Source organism: Fusarium oxysporum, chromosome 9 (assembly GCF_000149955.1).
Source record: "Fusarium oxysporum f. sp. lycopersici 4287 chromosome 9, whole genome shotgun sequence".
Lineage (NCBI taxonomy): Eukaryota > Fungi > Ascomycota > Sordariomycetes > Hypocreales > Nectriaceae > Fusarium > Fusarium oxysporum.
Genome location: NC_030994.1, coordinates 2,162,795 through 2,179,907, shown reverse-complemented (window position 1 = coordinate 2,179,907; position 17,113 = coordinate 2,162,795). Strand labels below are relative to the sequence as shown.

Here is a 17,113-nt window from a genome sequence, read left to right as displayed (position 1 = left end):
TAATGAGCTTGGACGACAAGGGAAAAGCATTGGTCTTTAGTGATTAATTTCACACATGATGAACTAAGGATGGAAGCGTTGGGTATATAATTCATTTCTACAACTTGCACATAGATCTCTTGATAGAGGTGCATAGACCTTAATACTATACAGTTCATCTGAGCTACATACTTTGCCATCTGTTGTTCCATCGTGATGAACTATCGTGAATGATACTCGACCAAGGTGAGGAATGTCGCAGCCTGACCCAAAACTGACCAATTGTCGCTGAGTTTGTCTCGGCCGTAAGCTTCTCCTCAGCCATGTCTCGGCATAGCTCAGTCAAGCAACGACGAATGATGAACAATTACACGAGACAGCCTGCTTCTACTTGTCCGTCAACGTGATTACACCGTCCCAAACTCTCAAGCAGCTCAAGTGTCCCAACCACCACTGCTCTTTCAATTGTTACAATGCGTCTATTAAATGTCTCAACTCTTCAGCTGAAAGAATTCATCGGACAAGTCCCTCCCTACGCAATTCTCAGTCACACATGGACCGAAGAAGAGGTCCTCTACAGCGATATTGGCGCCCTGACTTCTTCCTCGAAGCAAGGCTACCCTAAACTTGTCGGTTGTTGTAGAAAGGCAGCTCAAGATGGCTTCGAGTGGGCTTGGATCGACACTTGCTGTATTGACAAGTCTAGTAGCGCTGAGCTATCTGAGGCAATCAATTCCATGTACAAGTGGTACCAAAAAGCGACCGTCTGTTATGCTTATTTACAAGATGTCACCACAGAAACACCTACCATTACGGACGTCTTTCATATCACAGAGTTCGGCAGAAGCAGGTGGTTCACAAGAGGTTGGACGCTTCAGGAACTGATCGCGCCTCAACTCGTCGAGCTCTGCTCCAAAGAATGGACCGTAATCGGTACAAAAAAGAGTCTCGCTTCAAGTATAGAGAGTGCCACTGGCATCCCAATCACTGTATTACGTGGTTCCCATCCTTCATCATACAATGTCGCCGAGCGAATGTCGTGGGCATCGGCTCGAACCACAACCAGAGAGGAAGATCTTGCCTACTGTTTGTTGGGCTTGTTCGATGTCAACATGCCTCTTCTCTATGGCGAAGGAGCCAAGTCATTTATCCGACTTCAGGAGCAGATTCTCCGACAAGAAGAGGACTATAGCATGTTTGCATGGACTCTCCAGCAAGATAACCCAATAGCCGATTCCGAAATCTCCTCTACTGGGTTTCTGGCTTGGTCACCCTCGCAATTCTCCAAGAGTTCTCTACATGCTCAAGCTTCAAAGCACACGCAGGACCAGAAGATGGTCGATCATGGTCATGCATTTCCTCCCCCTTCTGAGTCTGAGCTTGATGCGGAGAAACAGAGCATCGAATATCGAGTCCTGCACGAGAAGGAATATGGCCGCATGTTTCGAGGCCAACGTAGCATCGTTGCGCTGCAGTCGGTCCGAACAAGTCCTCCCGAGTTCACAAGTCGTGGTTTACGTGTCAATCTGCATGTTCTGTTCCCTACTGATCTTCACCTGGCCCGAGTTGCATGGCTATCATATGAGACAGAGGACAGTCTTGTCTGTGTCCTAATAGAACGTGACTATGAGTCGGCGCGACGGCGGGTCTATTGCAGAGTTAAATCGTTTTCACTTATCGGTGTGCCCAAGACACTGCTCCCGTATTTTCGACCTACGGAACTATTCATTCGACCCAGTGGCTATTTCGAAGGTTCAAATAACCTTGACATGAATCCGCCTTCTTCAATGTTTTCATCAAAGCAATTAAATATATTGGCACAAGTCTCATCGACAACTACACGCTCCCTCGATATTGTCTTGTCTTATCCAAGTGACGACTGGATGAAACGACAAACTCCGATACATGAGTCCCCATTCAAGGCTCTCTGGGTTGCCTGTTCACATGGCTCTCAATCCTCACTCTTTCGGATCGACATTATGATATCAACCGACGATGCTTCATGCGCTATTCGAGAACTTTCGCAGTCTAGCAACGACATCGATGAGTCTCGTAAGAACGCTCTCTTTCGGGCTTGTGCGCAGTACAAGAAATCTTTTGTTGCACATACAGACCGTGCTGTAAAACGATCTGTTAGGGTTCCAGAGACTGTGTTTTCAGCTGTTCTCCGCAAGATGCCAACTTCCCAAGAGGACCTTGTGACTTATGAGCTTCGGGTCGATGCTTGGGATGTGGGTGGCTGCCCCAGTTGGGTTCAATTGAGTTTGTTGCAAGAACATAAAGAGGTTGACGAGGTGAAGACTCCGTGATACATGTTATGGCGGATTCAAAGGTGAATTGGGGAGGACAGGGGGTTACCATAGGTCCGGCTCTGAACTTGGAAAACCACACAACTATCCTACTGGTCATGTAACACGGCGTTCATGTGCATCAGAAATACCTTTGATGTACTGATCGTGGCAGTAAATGTCGAGGAAGTTCATCTTCAACTTAAACCCATTATAAGCTACATTGGAAGCCTATTACTACAGTAATTTGGATGCCGTATCTCGACATAGGTCTTGTGGCTCAAATCGCAGCTATCAGGTAACATTTGGAATTGTTGTGGATCTATGGAGCTGAGGGCTGTGAAGAGGAGGACGCCGGGATATTCTTTTCATCCTTGGCAAGAATATTTGACCCCTCCGATGTCATGTCAACCCTTTAATCAACAAATCAACGACCCAAATTCTGAAGCTTTGCCTCATCATCCTCCGCCCAGCAAAGAAATATACAAAAATAAATAAAATGTTGGACCGCCTTGAACTTCGAACGGATCAGGAAAAGGCCATACGCGGTGATGGAGTGCCGAGGCTCCTTGAAGACCGTGATAGTCGCGCAGCGCTTATCCGGGGCATTCGCCTGCACTACCACTCGGCCATGAGTGAACCTGTCAGACGCCTCAGCTCCTCAATGCCTCAGGTCGCTCGAGCCCGCAACCCTCGCCGCATCATGAGCAACGACATACCGGAACGGATGATGGCGGAGGAGCAGCCATATTGTATATGGCATCCAGACATGGCCACCGAGGACACCTACCGTTCACTGGCCTCTAAGTTCCCCGGCATGCGCTATCAAGTCGGTCGTGCATGTGCTGCAGCAGGTTACCACGTCCTTTATCAGGAGCTTGACCTCCTGCCTGAAGTGTCCATCGCTGAAGAGGCGCGAGAAAGCGAGACAGACGGTGGGAAACTCATCTATGACGAGATCATGAGTTTCAAATCTCGCTATGCCATTATGGACGACTGCAAGCGCACCATTGAATTGATGGAATATGAATGCCCGGCGTATCTGAACGGTAATACCGAGTGCGATGGCGCTTGGCAGCTCGACAAGGGCATCACACGGTTGTCCAACGATGACCTCCTTTCCATGCATCGAAGAGGACATGCATCTTGGCCTCGAGGACCAAGAAGTAGACCAACGGCACGGCACACTGACTGATGACGAGGCGAAGCTGCTCTACAGTCCTCTGCCTCGGGATCTGCCGACGGTGAAGAAGACTTTATTGACACAGATGGCCGCTCACGACGGCAACATCGAACGCTATGCCCAGCTCGCCAATTCTGAAAGAACCTTGACGCAACTGGACCAGGACTGTGTCATCCGTGGTGTCTTACATCACACCATGTATGCTCGCTGGTGGGCGGACCAGATCAAGAACGACACCATCTATGCCAGGTCTGCCCCATACGTGTGGGATATCCAGCGAGCCATAATGGCGCGACGCATCATGCTCAACGACGCTTCCGTGTTTGAAGACGGCTGGCCACCCGGAGTCCCGATGCCCTACATCATATGGTGGCCCCTGCAGCCGCAGTCAGATATGCTTAGCCTTCTCGCCATAAAGGTGCCCGAGATGAAGAGGCAGTGCGCGGCAGCAGCGATTGTCTGCGATTACGAGAATGTCTATAAGAACCTTGACCCAGAGCCGAGCTGGCACCTATGGAAGGTCGCCAGTGAGTTCGCTGCCAACCCGTTTTATCGTGAGGATTAGGAGTGGCGAGGGAGGGAAAACGATGTTGATGTGAAGGATGACTCTTTTATGGAATCATACTACAGTGAATTAATGCAGACGAGGGAGACTACGGTACTTGAAGAGGGTGGTGAAAAGATTCCAGACAGTGTCGAGAAACACGAGTTGCTTACTAACATGTATGGCTCCGTGGAAGTACTCAGTGCAAGCCCCGTTCAGCTCCGGATCTGGGAGGGCATTGGAACGGTATCGCCGATATCTGGACGCCCTGACAGTTAAAGCAAGCATTCTAAGAGTGAGATTTGACCATTGATTAAATTCGAGATGCATTGCAAGGAGTCTGCTTTGGAGGGGAGTGTGTCTCGCTAAATGCTCGGGGGGGAAGTCTACGGGCGTTCATCTTCGGCCCCCCGGTGGGCGATCACGAAAACGGCACCGGAGCCCCACCGTCGGCGCCGGCCCTGTAAAACGGTACGGAGCGGAATCGGCCTGCACATAAACAGTTCAAGAAGCAAGGCTGTTTAACAACACCTTATGGTTAGCTTTCATAAGCCCATATTACTCTGCTGTTACAAACTCTATAACATTGCATCTACGTCTCTAACCGCTCTCAAAAAGGCAGTAATCAGTCCCTGACAATCATCAAAAACACCACAAAAAGAACATACAACACCGGGGATTCGCTGGTCGTCACCGACCCAACTACTAATCCAGCGCTTCGCAGCTTGACTATGGGAGAGCAGACGGGATCCCGTATTTTCTACGAGCTATGGTCGTATGTGCTTGATAGACTCGCAAACTGTGCTCATGATGATACCCAGTTGTGTCCCCAGGCATCGTTGTGAGATCTCACCGACTGTGGTGTAAAAGGTGGACCCTGTAGAACGAGGCCACCCGGAATTGCAGGCCTCATTATCGATCAAGACATAAATCGCTGCCCAAGATGCGAAAGTGCTGTAAAGATAATGTTTGCACCATGGCGCTCTTGGCGATGGATGTTGGTTGAGTCAGATACCGGGTACTGGCCGGTATGGAAACAAAGTTAATCGTTGTCGGGAATCGGTAATAGACTCGTGGCCGTGCCCTCAAACCGTTTTTTACAAAGATCCATAGCGTAATGCAATCCAACATAATCCGTGCGACAATGAGACTTGATCTCTGTCAATCTGACGTCGATCACCAATACCGAAGACGGAACTTGTTTCTTGGGCTTGAATGACATCAAAGGTTCACCGGCCGGCCCCGTACAGTTAGCTCCGGTCCGGGCGAGTTCTCGGTAGGGGGCCGGCTCATATCGGCCGTCGGTGATTGACCCCAGCGGGGAAGCGATCAACATCGCAGGTGTCATTTGAGCGATGATCAAGTTAAGTCATGTGAATTGAGGAGAGTTACAAACAAAGAAACACCGTCCTACCTCAACGCCACCATCCCTCAAGAACAAAACAGTCCAGCCGCAAAATTAGTGAGGAAAAAGAACGAAACAGTTTGGTCTCAAGACCCCCAAGAAGTGAAAATAACCTCTTCCATTTAGCCCGCAAATCCAGGCGTTCCCCCCAATCCAATTCCCAAGATTGATACCGAATGTGCCGGACGCTGAAGTGATGGATGCTTTGCCATGTCTTGTCTACTCCGCCAAAGCCAAAACCTAAAAGTGAGGCTGTCAAGCCGATTGACCAGGGACCCTGTCCCGAAATCATACTCCACCGAACAATGCCCATGCGTCGACAGGCCTAAAACAAGTGTCATGTCTTGCTTGACTGAAAGGAAAGGCAAGGAAAGCAAAGTAAAAAGCCGCGGGAATCGTAACGCCATAAAAACAATAACTGGATAATAGCAGGCCTGTCGTTGAATCGGGAATCTCGTGAGAAGAAAATGTCTATCGTGGCCTGGTCTGTGTATGCGATATAATGTCAGGCGATTTAATGGGGTAGCAGGTTCTTGGACTCGTCGTCGGTCAGAATGATCTCGTGGACTGGGTCCCGGCGGTTCTCAAGGGGAACATAGTCGCAGTCGATATAAGATGGGAGAAAGATTTCTACCAGTTGTTAGCCGTGACTCGTGGAGAGGCTATTCATGATACAAGTGAAACATACCGGGGTTCCAGGCGAAACCCTGGCTGGAGGAGAGGTAGGAGATCTATGGAAAGTCAGTACACCTGAAACCAAGTATAACATTGTCGAGACACTTACCAATCGGGGAGTGCCTTCCGGATCGCCGACGTTAATGACGGTGCATTCTTGTTTGGAGAGTGAAGAGCCTACAAAGACAAGTCAGTAAACGACTGCGGGTGCATGATAAGACGATCGTATCATTGTCGCTGCAATCGTGTGAGGCGGGGGATGATCCAGCTTCACTTACTCAGGAGGCTCGGACGGCGGTTGTGCAGGGCCTTGTCCTTTCCGGCTGACGGAGGAGAAGACGAAGGAGTGCCAAACGGGCTGTTTGTAGAAGAGCCGGTGCCCTTATGGAATGGGCGGGTAGCCGAGGGGCCAGCGGGAATGGCGATAGAGGACGACATTGTATGTGCGATGTTGAGGTTGCTGGAGTATCTAGACAGAGACAAACAAGCAACTCAAGATGAAACGAGGGGTATTTTGTGTGTGTGACGAGAGGTTGGCCGAGTCGAAAACGGCAGCGGAGGGAGGGAAGATGACGGCGTTTGGGGAGGAGATGGCAGCAGTATCCGTAGAATGACGCAACAAAGACACGCCGAGCAGTAAGTAATAGATTAAGGTGATAAGAGACGTGAGGATGGCTTGTGCGAGAAAGGCGATCGAAAAGAGAGCAAAAAGACAAAGAGGTTGAGTTGGTTGGAGGTTGAACAAGTCAGAAGGTAGAAGGTGGTTTCAAAGAGGTACCAGTCAGTGAGTGAGGTGACTTGTCGATTGCCTTACCTTGCTCCTCGGCCGCCGACCAGTGAATCACCGCCGCATCATCCCGTGAACAGGCGAGTGATCCGACGCCGATAAGCCACAATCCAACCGGGTACTTGAGTTTACATGAGACGATCCATAAAGATACATGTACTGTAAAGACAAGCGAGCAGCTCCTCCCTAACAATTAACAATAATAATACTCTATACTGTAAATACTGTATGAACGATTCACGATTCACCTTGCATCTCTCACCGAACATCGCGGGGCAGGCTTATCGACAGGGTCATGAGTCTATTCTCACCGCAAAACCCGCCATCTTTCAACATTAGACTGAATCAGTTCAACGCCACTAATAAGACATTCCCCCAGCTTATACAGCCTCAGAAGGGTCAAGTGCCGAAAGTACAGAGGCACTTCATCCGCTGTAGCTCTCATGTACCAGGCTAGAAACGTCCCCTTCAGGGTCCCCACGTCTTTGGTCTTGTGTGGAGGCAGATCCCCCCGATAATCGGCCAATCTGATTCACTGAAGCTCGCACTGGGGTCGTTGGAGCCTTGGAGCCTTGGAGCCTTGCAGCTGCTGCAAGCTTGCAACCCCACTTCGCCCTGCCTGTGAGAGAGAATCATGAGCCAATCAAAGCTATCGAGTCTGGACCCTCATTGCTCTCACTCTTGACGTCGACAGATCACGTGAGTCAAGCTCAATCCAGATGACTAAGATTTCAAGCCGCGCTAGCTCACCTTAGCTTCCAGTGTCGTCGTCGTCGTTACTGGCGCCTGGCATCATCTCGAAGCAGCTCCATCACTCCCTCAACGACCGAAACAACAACCAAGCGCTGTATCTCCCGACGACAATCGCTTTCCAGGATCGACGCGTATTTCTATCTACACCGCATTTTCACGATCATTTCACCTATCTTAACCACACAGTAGAAGCGCAAAAATGGGTGACGTCGCTGTCGAAAACCCAGCAAACCAAGTGGCACCTCACAAGAGGGCCGCGCACTCAACCATTCCCACAATTGATAACTTCGAGGGTGTATCAACCGATGGAGGAGACGACTACGCGAACCTCAAGAAGCTCCAGAGGCAACTAGAGTACGATACTCCAGTCTCAGATATCCCAAAGTTGCGGGGAACTGATAGCTTTCGAATAGGTACATCCAGCTGCAAGAAGAGTATATCAAGGATGAGCAAAGGTAATTTATCAATCCCGTCTGAATCCTAGTTATGATTTGCTGATTCTTTGCAGGAGTTTGAAGCGTGAGCTTGTACGGGCTCAAGAAGAAATCAAGCGGATTCAGAGCGTGCCATTAGTTATAGGACAGTTTATGGAGGCTATTGACCAAAAGTATGTGCTCACCTGCAACCGACAATTCTACACGAGCTAACCAGCATCTCAAGTACTGGAATTGTGCAGTCTAGCACCGGATCCAACTATGTCGTCAGAATCCTCTCTACCCTCGACCGGGAGAAGCTCAAGGCTTCCTCCTCGGTTGCCCTCCATCGACACTCTAACGCCCTTGTCGATATTCTTCCCCCCGAGGCCGACTCCTCCATTGCTATGCTTGGCGCCGACGAGAAGCCCGATGTGACATACGCCGATGTCGGTGGTCTGGACATGCAGAAGCAGGAGATTCGCGAAGCTGTCGAGCTCCCCTTGACACACTTTGACCTCTACAAGCAGATCGGTATCGACCCCCCTCGAGGTGTTCTGCTCTACGGCCCTCCTGGTACCGGCAAGACTATGTTGGTCAAGGCCGTTGCCAACTCAACCACCGCCAACTTCATCCGAGTTGTCGGTTCCGAGTTCGTTCAGAAGTATCTCGGTGAGGGTCCCCGAATGGTCCGTGATGTTTTCCGCATGGCTCGCGAGAACTCTCCCGCTATTATCTTCATCGATGAAATCGACGCCATTGCCACCAAGCGATTCGACGCCCAGACCGGTGCCGATCGAGAAGTCCAGCGTATTCTTCTCGAACTTCTCAACCAGATGGATGGTTTCGATCAGACCGCTAACGTCAAGGTCATCATGGCCACCAACCGAGCCGATACTCTTGACCCTGCTCTTCTCCGACCTGGACGTCTCGACCGAAAGATCGAATTCCCCTCTCTGCGAGATCGCCGTGAACGACGTCTCATCTTCTCCACCATCGCCGGCAAGATGAGTCTGGCTCCCGAAGTCGATCTCGACTCCCTTATCGTCCGAAACGACCCTCTGTCTGGTGCTGTCATCGCTGCGATCATGCAGGAGGCTGGTCTCCGTGCTGTCCGTAAGAACCGTTACAACATCATTCAGAGTGATCTCGAGGACGCCTACTCAAGCCAGGTCAAGGGTACCGGCGAAGAGAACAAGTTTGATTTCTACAAATAGATCCACTTGGTGTCTGTTTATCATTTCACGCACTCTTGTGTGTCATCTATCCTGTATTACATACGTCAACTATCAGGCCAAGGGGATATGGAAGGAAAAGTCCATAAGGGAGGCGGATTAGAGCGAAAGGTAGATTAGGATTAATCAACGTGCCGATTGACGGCGCAAGCGATATGAATTTGTCTCTTTGGTTCACACCGGTGAACTGATTGATTTACGCGATGTGTGCTTCGAGTTACATCTCAAGAATCTTACCATTCTGTATGTCAGACTATCACATGTTTCTGAGCAACTTGTCCGGTCACAGCAAGATACTGCAGCCAACAAAGTGGGATGCGGCTTCAGATGTAACATTGGTGATGCTCTGCTGCATGCATCAATGTGGCCTTTTGAAAGTCAGCGGCGATAAACAGTAAATGGTATGTGTAATCGAGATTGGAGGTCCAAGTTCCCAACAATTCAACCCGGAGGCGAATTATTCATCCTCAGTCGCTTGATAGTTCCGAATTCTCAATCTTAGGCATGCGAACTTCACAGATAACCACGCACAATAGCACACAACAATGGGGTATTTTGAAGGTCAAGTTAATCGTAAATAACCGTAGTTTTCCATTTCATAACATTTTCCTGTCTATGTTCCGTACAAGTCTATCAATAAAACCGTGCCAACTCCTGGCTGTTGATCTCCATCTGACAAGTGATAACAGGTAAAGGATTGTAAAATACAGTTATTTCGCCACAAACTCCATTATTCCGTCCATCTTTTCGGGTTTGTTTCCCCCAACTCGCTATCCGTCTATTTTGTTTCGCCCGCTTCCTTAGAGTTCCCGTCCTGACGGGTTCTCTGCGCACAAAAGTAGATAACAAACACGCTACAAGAATCAAATGGGAATCAAATGCCCGTGCAAAATATGCCGAATGACAACGGCGTAAAGCCCTTCCGAAGTCGAAACATGTAAGAATACAGTTACACGAGGCTCTTGGCAAGTCGGCCGCTGGGTATAACTCCCCGGTCTTGCGGAAAGGTGTAAGCAGCATTGCCAAGAATCCTCGAGCATTGTGAAAAGGAAATGTAGAAAAGACCAGTAGGTCTTGAGTGACTGCAGCTATCGACCGAGATCGTTGCTTCATTGAGGTATTAACCATTAGCCATTACCATTGCCATTACTCTCGAATAAGTATGCTTGTATGTAAAATCATACATCGCTTATTGCTCCTAAGGACAAAAAAGCGCCGAGCCAACAAGGACGAATCGGATTTTGACCGGTTCAGTATCATTGGGTAGGGCGTGGAGAGTAGCATTGGTAAGGCTGGGGTATGTCTGCGGCGACCAGATCATCCCGAGAAGACAGGGTAGAAGAAGTCATCCTGATCCTAAGGAATGGCCTTGGGTATGCCGAAGCAGAAAAACGTATAGAGCATGCCAATAGGCATAAGCAGCTCATTACGAGCTCAAGGTAACACCAACTTCAAAGAGAAGGTGCACGAAACGCCGGTGCAGCTCGATAAAGATATCAGGCTGTCCAACAATCTCCGCTAGACCACGGGCTTTTGGGGCTGAGGCACCAGGGCCACCTCCCATCCGTCGGGTGAACCCGCTACCACCTGTCAGAAAGCTGCTTCCATTGCGATCAGGGCCTCCAGAGGATTCGACAGTTGGTGGTGGTGGTGCATAGCCACCCCCATAGATGCTGCTACCAATAGGAGAGTTCTCGGCCGCTCGCTCGGCCTCGGCTTCAGCCAGTTGCTGGATCCATGTAGCGAGCTCGCGAAAAGCGGTCGAGACCACAGCAAATGTCTTCATGGCCAGGCGCTCTCGGTGAGTACTAAGCGCCAAGAAGGCATACACTCTCTTATGACCCCGTGCGTGTACATCAGGAATACGGAAGATATAAGCCGTCGTGTAACCGGCGAGGGCGTCGCCGAAAAAGATGGGGCCGCCTGTGACAGCCGAGCCGGCGCTTTGTGTAGTGACAAAGGCCGGAGAAGAGGTCGCAACGGGTGAAGTGGGGTTTGCCGTAGATGGAGCACGGGGTAACGTCTCGAAGGATAGAGTGCGCAAGCAAGATGCTCGAATAAGAGAGAAAGAGTCGGGTAGGACCGGATCATGGGTAGATGTATAGTCGACGTAGTGGACATGAAAGGGTGTCCGTTCTGCTGCGGTCGAATTGCCTGTACCACCACTCTTGCTTGATCGCCGAGGTATTCGCGAGCTGACCGAGGGTGTTATTCTTTGCCGAGCCCGAGGGTCCTCGTCCCGCTCTCCATCGGTATCACTCGAGGTCTGGGAATTGGGAGGCGATGCCTGCCCTCCTGCGCCGAAAACCCGTTCTGCTGGCGCACGAGTGCGCAATGTTGGTCCACGAGTATTGTTTGCGAGATGAACACTATTTGATCCCGCTTGCTGTCGCGGCAAGGTCATTGCGCAGTTATCGCAAGGGCCTTGTTTCTTTGTCACAGTCTCGTCATAGGTTCTTCGGAAACTCGAATCGCGCCGAGGATGAGGAGGGGCCGGTCGTGGACTTTCAGGAGGAGTATCGATAGCAGTGGGAGTTGCGCCAGAATTGCTAGAGTTTCGCAATAGCGCTGCACGTTGCGCCTGAGCCTCTTGTTCGGAGGCTGGCATTGAAGCGCTCCGAGATAGGTCGAGGTTCTTTAATGCGTCGTTGAGAGCAGTCGACGATGCATGCGCGCTGGATCGTGGTCTGTTATCGGCAGGATCTGCACCATCTTCAAAGCAGACAGTACATGAGGCAGGTAGACCCTCAGTGACCATCAAAGGGGTCGGGCCATGGAGGTCGCAGTAGTGGGCAAGACATAGCTGGAAAGACGCCATTAGTGGTTGATTCTTGCGCATTGCGAGCAGATGGCCAGTTGGCGCGAGAACAACAGTAGATCAAAGTGGTAGGTAATGTACAAGCTGCCGAGAGAATTGATCATAGTAACAAATGATGGCTCTGGGGAAGTATATCGTGTCAAAAAGCTCATGACGTTATGGGGCAGGGATAGATCATGTATGGATAAATAGACCTCAGAACAGGAGGGTTGCAAGGGGTAGCGATGGGAGACATGGTATTATAGGAACAAAGCAAGTGGTGATATATCTTGGTGTACGGAGACAGCTTGTTTTGGTCGCCCTGGCTCCTCTCTTACCGGCAACGGGCCGCTCTTGAGGTCATGGGGCTGAGGTAGGGAAGTGATGTGGCACCGGTGAGTTGGGATTCCAGTAAGAAGCATGATTGCCCCAGAACTACCAACGCTGAATCGAGGGCAGGGCAATCACAGTCGAGCGGTGAAGCGGTGTGGATGTAAGTGCATGTCTGTGTGCGCCTGTGTATTGTTCGTGCCTAGTCAAGGGTGTGCAGACAAGACAAGTAAAGACTTGGGCTGGGTGCGTGGGATGTGGGATGCGATGCGATGGGGGATAAAGAAAAGGACAGGACAGACCAGGACAGGGTGTGTGTGAGGGTGAAAAGTGCATGTCAGACAGCGGGCGGCTCGGGGGCCATTTAGGAGGTACGGCAGACGGGCCGTCAACGGACTGGCAGCTAGGAAAACGAGAGCGAGGGTGTGAAAAGGGAAGGGATGTGAGGATGAAGCCAAGGGGGATAAAAGCAAGGGAAGGTCGAAAGCGACGTCGAGAAGCAACATCGATGAGAGCCAAGACATGGTTGCTGTGTATGGATGGATGGACGAGAATAGGAATGGGATCATGGTAAGGAATCATGATACATGATAGAAGTGAGTGTGTGTGTGTGTGTGTGTGTGTGTGTGAGAGAGATCTTTGGTGAAGAAAGGTACCAGAAATGTCTGGACCCAACAGGGCGGGCGAGACTGCTCGACCTAGGGACGTGCAGAGAGTCAAAGGCTCAAGGAGGCAAGCATTCATTCATGGCTGACAGGGATCTGCTGAGACAAGCTATCGACCATGTGAAGTCAATGCATGGCGTGTGATGCCTTCATTGACCAGGGCGGAGGAAGCAGCTCGGAGCGTGGAGGGTGCGACGTCGGACGTGGCAGGAATTGGCATGTGGTTGTACAAGAGAGCCAAGTCAAGTAAAGACAAGCAAAGCAAAGCAAAGCGAGACATGTCAAGTCGAGACATGGAGATTTGACCTTGAAGGAAATTTGTGTTGTACACTTACAATGTATGTCATGACGTATCGTCGTCTCGGAATCGAATCGCGGCAGAGGAAAAAACGTAAGTATCAAAGTATTATCGACGATTGGGCGACGCTGCGAGACAGGGATGGGGTCTCCCTTTTGGCAGCACAAGACTGCACAAGGGACGGCGGGGAGAGCTGTGCTGTGTTGTAAGCTTGATTTAAAGCTGAAGCTGGTTTTCGGGGCGTCGCGGTCGTAAATAAGTTTGTAGAGGGAGAGAGTCAAGAGGTATCGAGGCGAGACCTTGAGGCGCGAGCAGGGGCCGGATCGACGAGGGCGTGCGTAGGTACAAGTAATTAGGCGTGGGCGTGGTAGTACGAATGGCTCGTGCAGTGCTTGCAGTTCCAGTTGCAGTTGCAGGCGGAGTGCAGTAGGGCTACAGGACAGGACAGGACAGGACAGGACAGGACAGGACAGTAGTAGCTGTTGTTGAAGATTCGATTCGGTTCAATTGGGTTTTCGGTGGACCAGACAGGCCAGGGACTGTCTTTGTTCGGATGAATCGAATTGAATTGGATGTAGGGATGTTTGCTTTCGGAGCTCTCTGCTTGGTTCGATGTCCGATTCGACCAGGGTGTGCTAAGGTATGGTACAGTACAGTATGGTATGGATAAAGGTGGCAGCACCCAAGATGTGCAATTGCTCCGGGCAAGATTGTCGAACAAAGAAATCGAGTCGTTAAATAAACGTATCAGGTTAACCGAGAAGACAAGAATGGCCTTTGACTCGCTCGCAAAGTTACGCTGCGTGGGGAAATAAGTCGACAAGGACAAGGAACTGCAGCAACCCAGTTCAGGTTGATGAGGCGTAAGAGAGACAGAGAGAAAGGGAGGGGCAATTAATGTAGAGAGCTCCGGTAGACGGACGGAATATCGGCGGCGGAAAGTCGCGGCTGCAGCCCCAGAGCCAGAGCGAGAGCCAGAGCGAGAGAATGGGCAAACCCAAATGATCGTATCGACAAAGAAAGATGAGGGAGAGATTATGGAAGAGGAGGATGGCAATTGGAGAGGATTCGACGGAAACGACGGGATCGGACGGACAAGGTTTAGTTTGAGTTTCTGAGTGAATGAAGCCGAGCTTAAGGATGACGATGCCTGTATTCAAGGGCAAAGTAAAATGGAAAGACACCGAGAAAGTAGCTGGTGATTTTCTAATCCATCATCACCATTGTCATTCAGTCCGTAGAGGTGAGTCGAGTCGAGGTTTCTTTGCTTTGGTTTCGATAGTACAAGTAGATGTCAATTCTCGTGGCTGTGGGGGTGGGCGTTTTTAAGACATGGCCCCTCGCGAACCTGAGAAACCGTTTGACCAAGGGAAAAAGGGCCTGGGATATTTCACATCAATCAATAAACGGGATCCAATAGGATATGACTTGGGGAAACTCGTCTCCATTGCTTCCATTCGGTGGGTACCGCACTAAAGACAAGCTAGACAAGCTAGACAAGCTAGAAAGGACAAGGATCGTGTGGGTGGGTGATTGATATCCATGCCAATGCCGATTCATCCAATCCCACTTCGCTGTTTTTTTCCTTCTTTAGCTCGATAATTTAGCTGAGATATTCTCTCTTGTCTAGGGTATGGTATGGGTGGAATTTACGGCACCCGGCACGTCAGGGCAGTCTCAGTCATACAGTCCAACTACAATCAAACTCCCCCTTGTACTAAACGTGTGTGGGCGTGCGATGCGTCCTGTGCGAAGATGAATTGTTTGGGCATCATTATATATCAAGGGTTGATTGTTAGAGGTGAGTTTCGTATCTAATATTAATCTGAGAGAAACAGCCAAGTCACATGAATGTTCCAACCAGCAATTTGACGGCGGCTGTGGATGATTAACTTTACCGTGGGAAACCACATTTCTCGGATACGCTAAAATCATCTTCTTGTTCCTTAGCATCCACATCCTATCCACATTCACACACCAAGTTTTTTATCTTCATCTATGACGATGAATCCGCAATGGAGCACCGGCAAGAGATTTCTCACCGCAAGATATTCAAGGATACAATTACCTCCAATATCAAGCATCACGATTGCCATTGCTTTCAACATGAACATGGTCTCGTACCTCTCTTGAGTTGCTTCATATCATGACATGACCCACCAAAAAATGCTAAGGAACGACGGTAACAAGCAGGAATAACCAGTCGTAATAAGGGTCCTTCGGTTGGACACCCGGTCCGCCGATGCCTTTCCTCCAGTGAGAGAGACTATCCCAATACCTTATTAACCTTTTCAAGGATCGGATCTTTACGACAACGATAACTTCCTAGCCTTGCTTATTAGTTGAGTACCTTCATCGCCGAGATGCCCAAAATAAGCGGTCTAAAGGTCTGTCAAACTTTCTCCAAAGACTACCCAAGTATTTTCTGTCACTTAGAACAGAGGTTTCAAGTTTTCTTGCATCCCCTTGCTCAGGCTACAAGCCTCCGAGCGCCGGCCCCAGGGGAAATTTTGGTACCAGTGGGGCCTGTTCCGCTTGCCCAGCCACCAAGTCAATGGATGAATTCTCGGCTTGTTTTCTTAGCTGCTACGCCAAGCCTGGCTGTATGTAAACCGTCCCGATGAGCAACACGGAACTTCCTAGAGACACTTCCTCCTCTGATCTAGCTGCTGTCTTGACAAATTAGACGGCCAATTCTGGCTGTTATGTCTAAGCCAAAACTACTAGTCGGGGGCAAAGAGAAGGGAACCAAACTTGTTTGTCAGGATTGCTTCTAGAGCGAGCCTAGATGACGGACGGGGCCAACAAAAGTCTGGAGGGGGATCCCGATGCTGAGGCACTTATGGGGATGGACCCGATGGAATACTCCACTCGTCGCGTGCGTTGAAATCGAAGCAATGGAGCAAGCAAGGGGTCCTCTTATTTCGGAGGAAATGGTCGGACGTAACGGTACTTGAACGTTGCACTTCTCTCACGTACTCGTCATGTTGGTCGAACAGAGCACGGCTCTACTCGGAGCAACTCAGCAAACAATGAAACCAACTTGTCGTAACACTCGGCTCACCCTGCGTTTAGCAAATGTCAAAGGGTATAGCCAAGAAACACACGGTAGCATCGCAATCTTCAGCAACGAAACACAGAGCCAAGAGAGCCTATCAAACAACGGCCTCTAGCCCGAATAGGGTCTGGGCGGCAGTTGGCCATGGTCATTATGACCGCAGCTTTCACGGCGACGACACGAGGGGGCTGTTCGCACAGACACAGTTCGATTCTGCTTATTTATTATTGCGTTTCATTGCTAGTCTGTGCAATGTGAAGCAGAGAAAAGAGAAGGAAAGTTGATCCGTTCATGCGGGGAACTCTAAATGTTTCCTTGTCTTGGAGTGGCATTGACTGCGAGCTATGGTAGCTGAGGCCTGGATATAATCTCCACCCTGAGAGAAGGAGATGAGACAAAGTTGTCGCTTCGGAGTGTGATGGAATAAGCAAAGTCTATCACTTACAGCATCTCCTCAGTATGTTTTGGAGACTCTCCCTGCTGTCGCGTGTCTATCAACTCTATCCGTACATGCGCATGCATACCTCGCCTTGCACATGTCGAAACTGTCTCGTCCTCCTTCTCGCTTCCAAAGTAGTGGATTACCTTGCCTTGCCTTGCCTACCATCCGCTACTGTACCGAGAGCGGATACGATACGATGCGATGGTACCTCATCTTTTTAGCCTAAGGTAACCTGGTTAGGTTTAGGCTACCTTTGGGCCG

At 50.0% G+C, this 17,113-nt stretch overlaps 5 protein-coding genes and 1 non-coding gene across 9 annotated transcripts; 2 read left to right on the top strand and 4 right to left on the bottom strand.

Moving 5' to 3' along the window:
• Positions 1–1,091: 1,091 nt before the first annotated feature.
• Positions 1,092–4,015, top strand: FOXG_12698 (uncharacterized protein; the record flags this gene model as incomplete). The annotated part of the gene is made up of 4 exons (XM_018392538.1): positions 1,092–1,491; positions 1,804–2,210; positions 2,800–3,316; positions 3,402–4,015. The coding sequence occupies 4 exons, from the start codon at positions 1,092–1,094 to the stop codon at positions 4,013–4,015; spliced, it is 1,938 nt and encodes a 645-aa protein (XP_018251072.1).
• A 640-nt stretch (positions 4,016–4,655) lies between these two features.
• Positions 4,656–4,771, bottom strand: FOXG_20751. The gene has a single exon (XR_001936416.1). It is a non-coding gene; the product is annotated as a 5S ribosomal RNA (ribosomal RNA).
• Positions 4,772–5,036: 265 nt separating this feature from the next.
• FOXG_20750 (uncharacterized protein) lies at positions 5,037–5,342 on the bottom strand (the record flags this gene model as incomplete). The annotated part of the gene is made up of 1 exon (XM_018401058.1): positions 5,037–5,342. The coding sequence occupies one exon, from the start codon at positions 5,340–5,342 to the stop codon at positions 5,037–5,039; it is 306 nt and encodes a 101-aa protein (XP_018251071.1).
• Positions 5,343–5,913: 571 nt separating this feature from the next.
• FOXG_12697 (uncharacterized protein) lies at positions 5,914–6,512 on the bottom strand (the record flags this gene model as incomplete). Its single annotated transcript, XM_018392537.1, has 4 exons — positions 5,914–6,029; positions 6,088–6,130; positions 6,184–6,251; positions 6,353–6,512. The coding sequence occupies 4 exons, from the start codon at positions 6,510–6,512 to the stop codon at positions 5,914–5,916; spliced, it is 387 nt and encodes a 128-aa protein (XP_018251070.1).
• A 1,040-nt stretch (positions 6,513–7,552) lies between these two features.
• On the top strand, positions 7,553–9,919 carry FOXG_12696 (26S protease regulatory subunit 6B). Its single transcript, XM_018392536.1, has 4 exons — positions 7,553–7,968; positions 8,028–8,069; positions 8,123–8,221; positions 8,275–9,919. Exons 1-4 carry the CDS (start codon positions 7,814–7,816, stop codon positions 9,242–9,244), a joined length of 1,266 nt encoding a protein of 421 aa, XP_018251069.1. The 5' UTR covers positions 7,553–7,813; the 3' UTR covers positions 9,245–9,919.
• On the bottom strand, positions 9,809–14,681 carry FOXG_12695 (uncharacterized protein). 4 transcript variants are annotated; one of them, XM_018392534.1, is made up of 2 exons: positions 13,390–14,681; positions 9,809–12,065 (listed from the first exon to the last, which is right to left on the bottom strand). In XM_018392534.1, exons 1-2 carry the CDS (start codon positions 13,399–13,401, stop codon positions 10,689–10,691), a joined length of 1,389 nt encoding a protein of 462 aa, XP_018251067.1. In that variant the 5' UTR covers positions 13,402–14,681; the 3' UTR covers positions 9,809–10,688. The 4 variants fall into 4 exon arrangements, with proteins under 4 accessions (XP_018251067.1, XP_018251068.1, XP_018251066.1 ...); XM_018392535.1 differs by having other exon boundaries at positions 12,162–14,632; XM_018392533.1 differs by having other exon boundaries at positions 12,398–14,632.
• Positions 14,682–17,113: the final 2,432 nt, after the last annotated feature.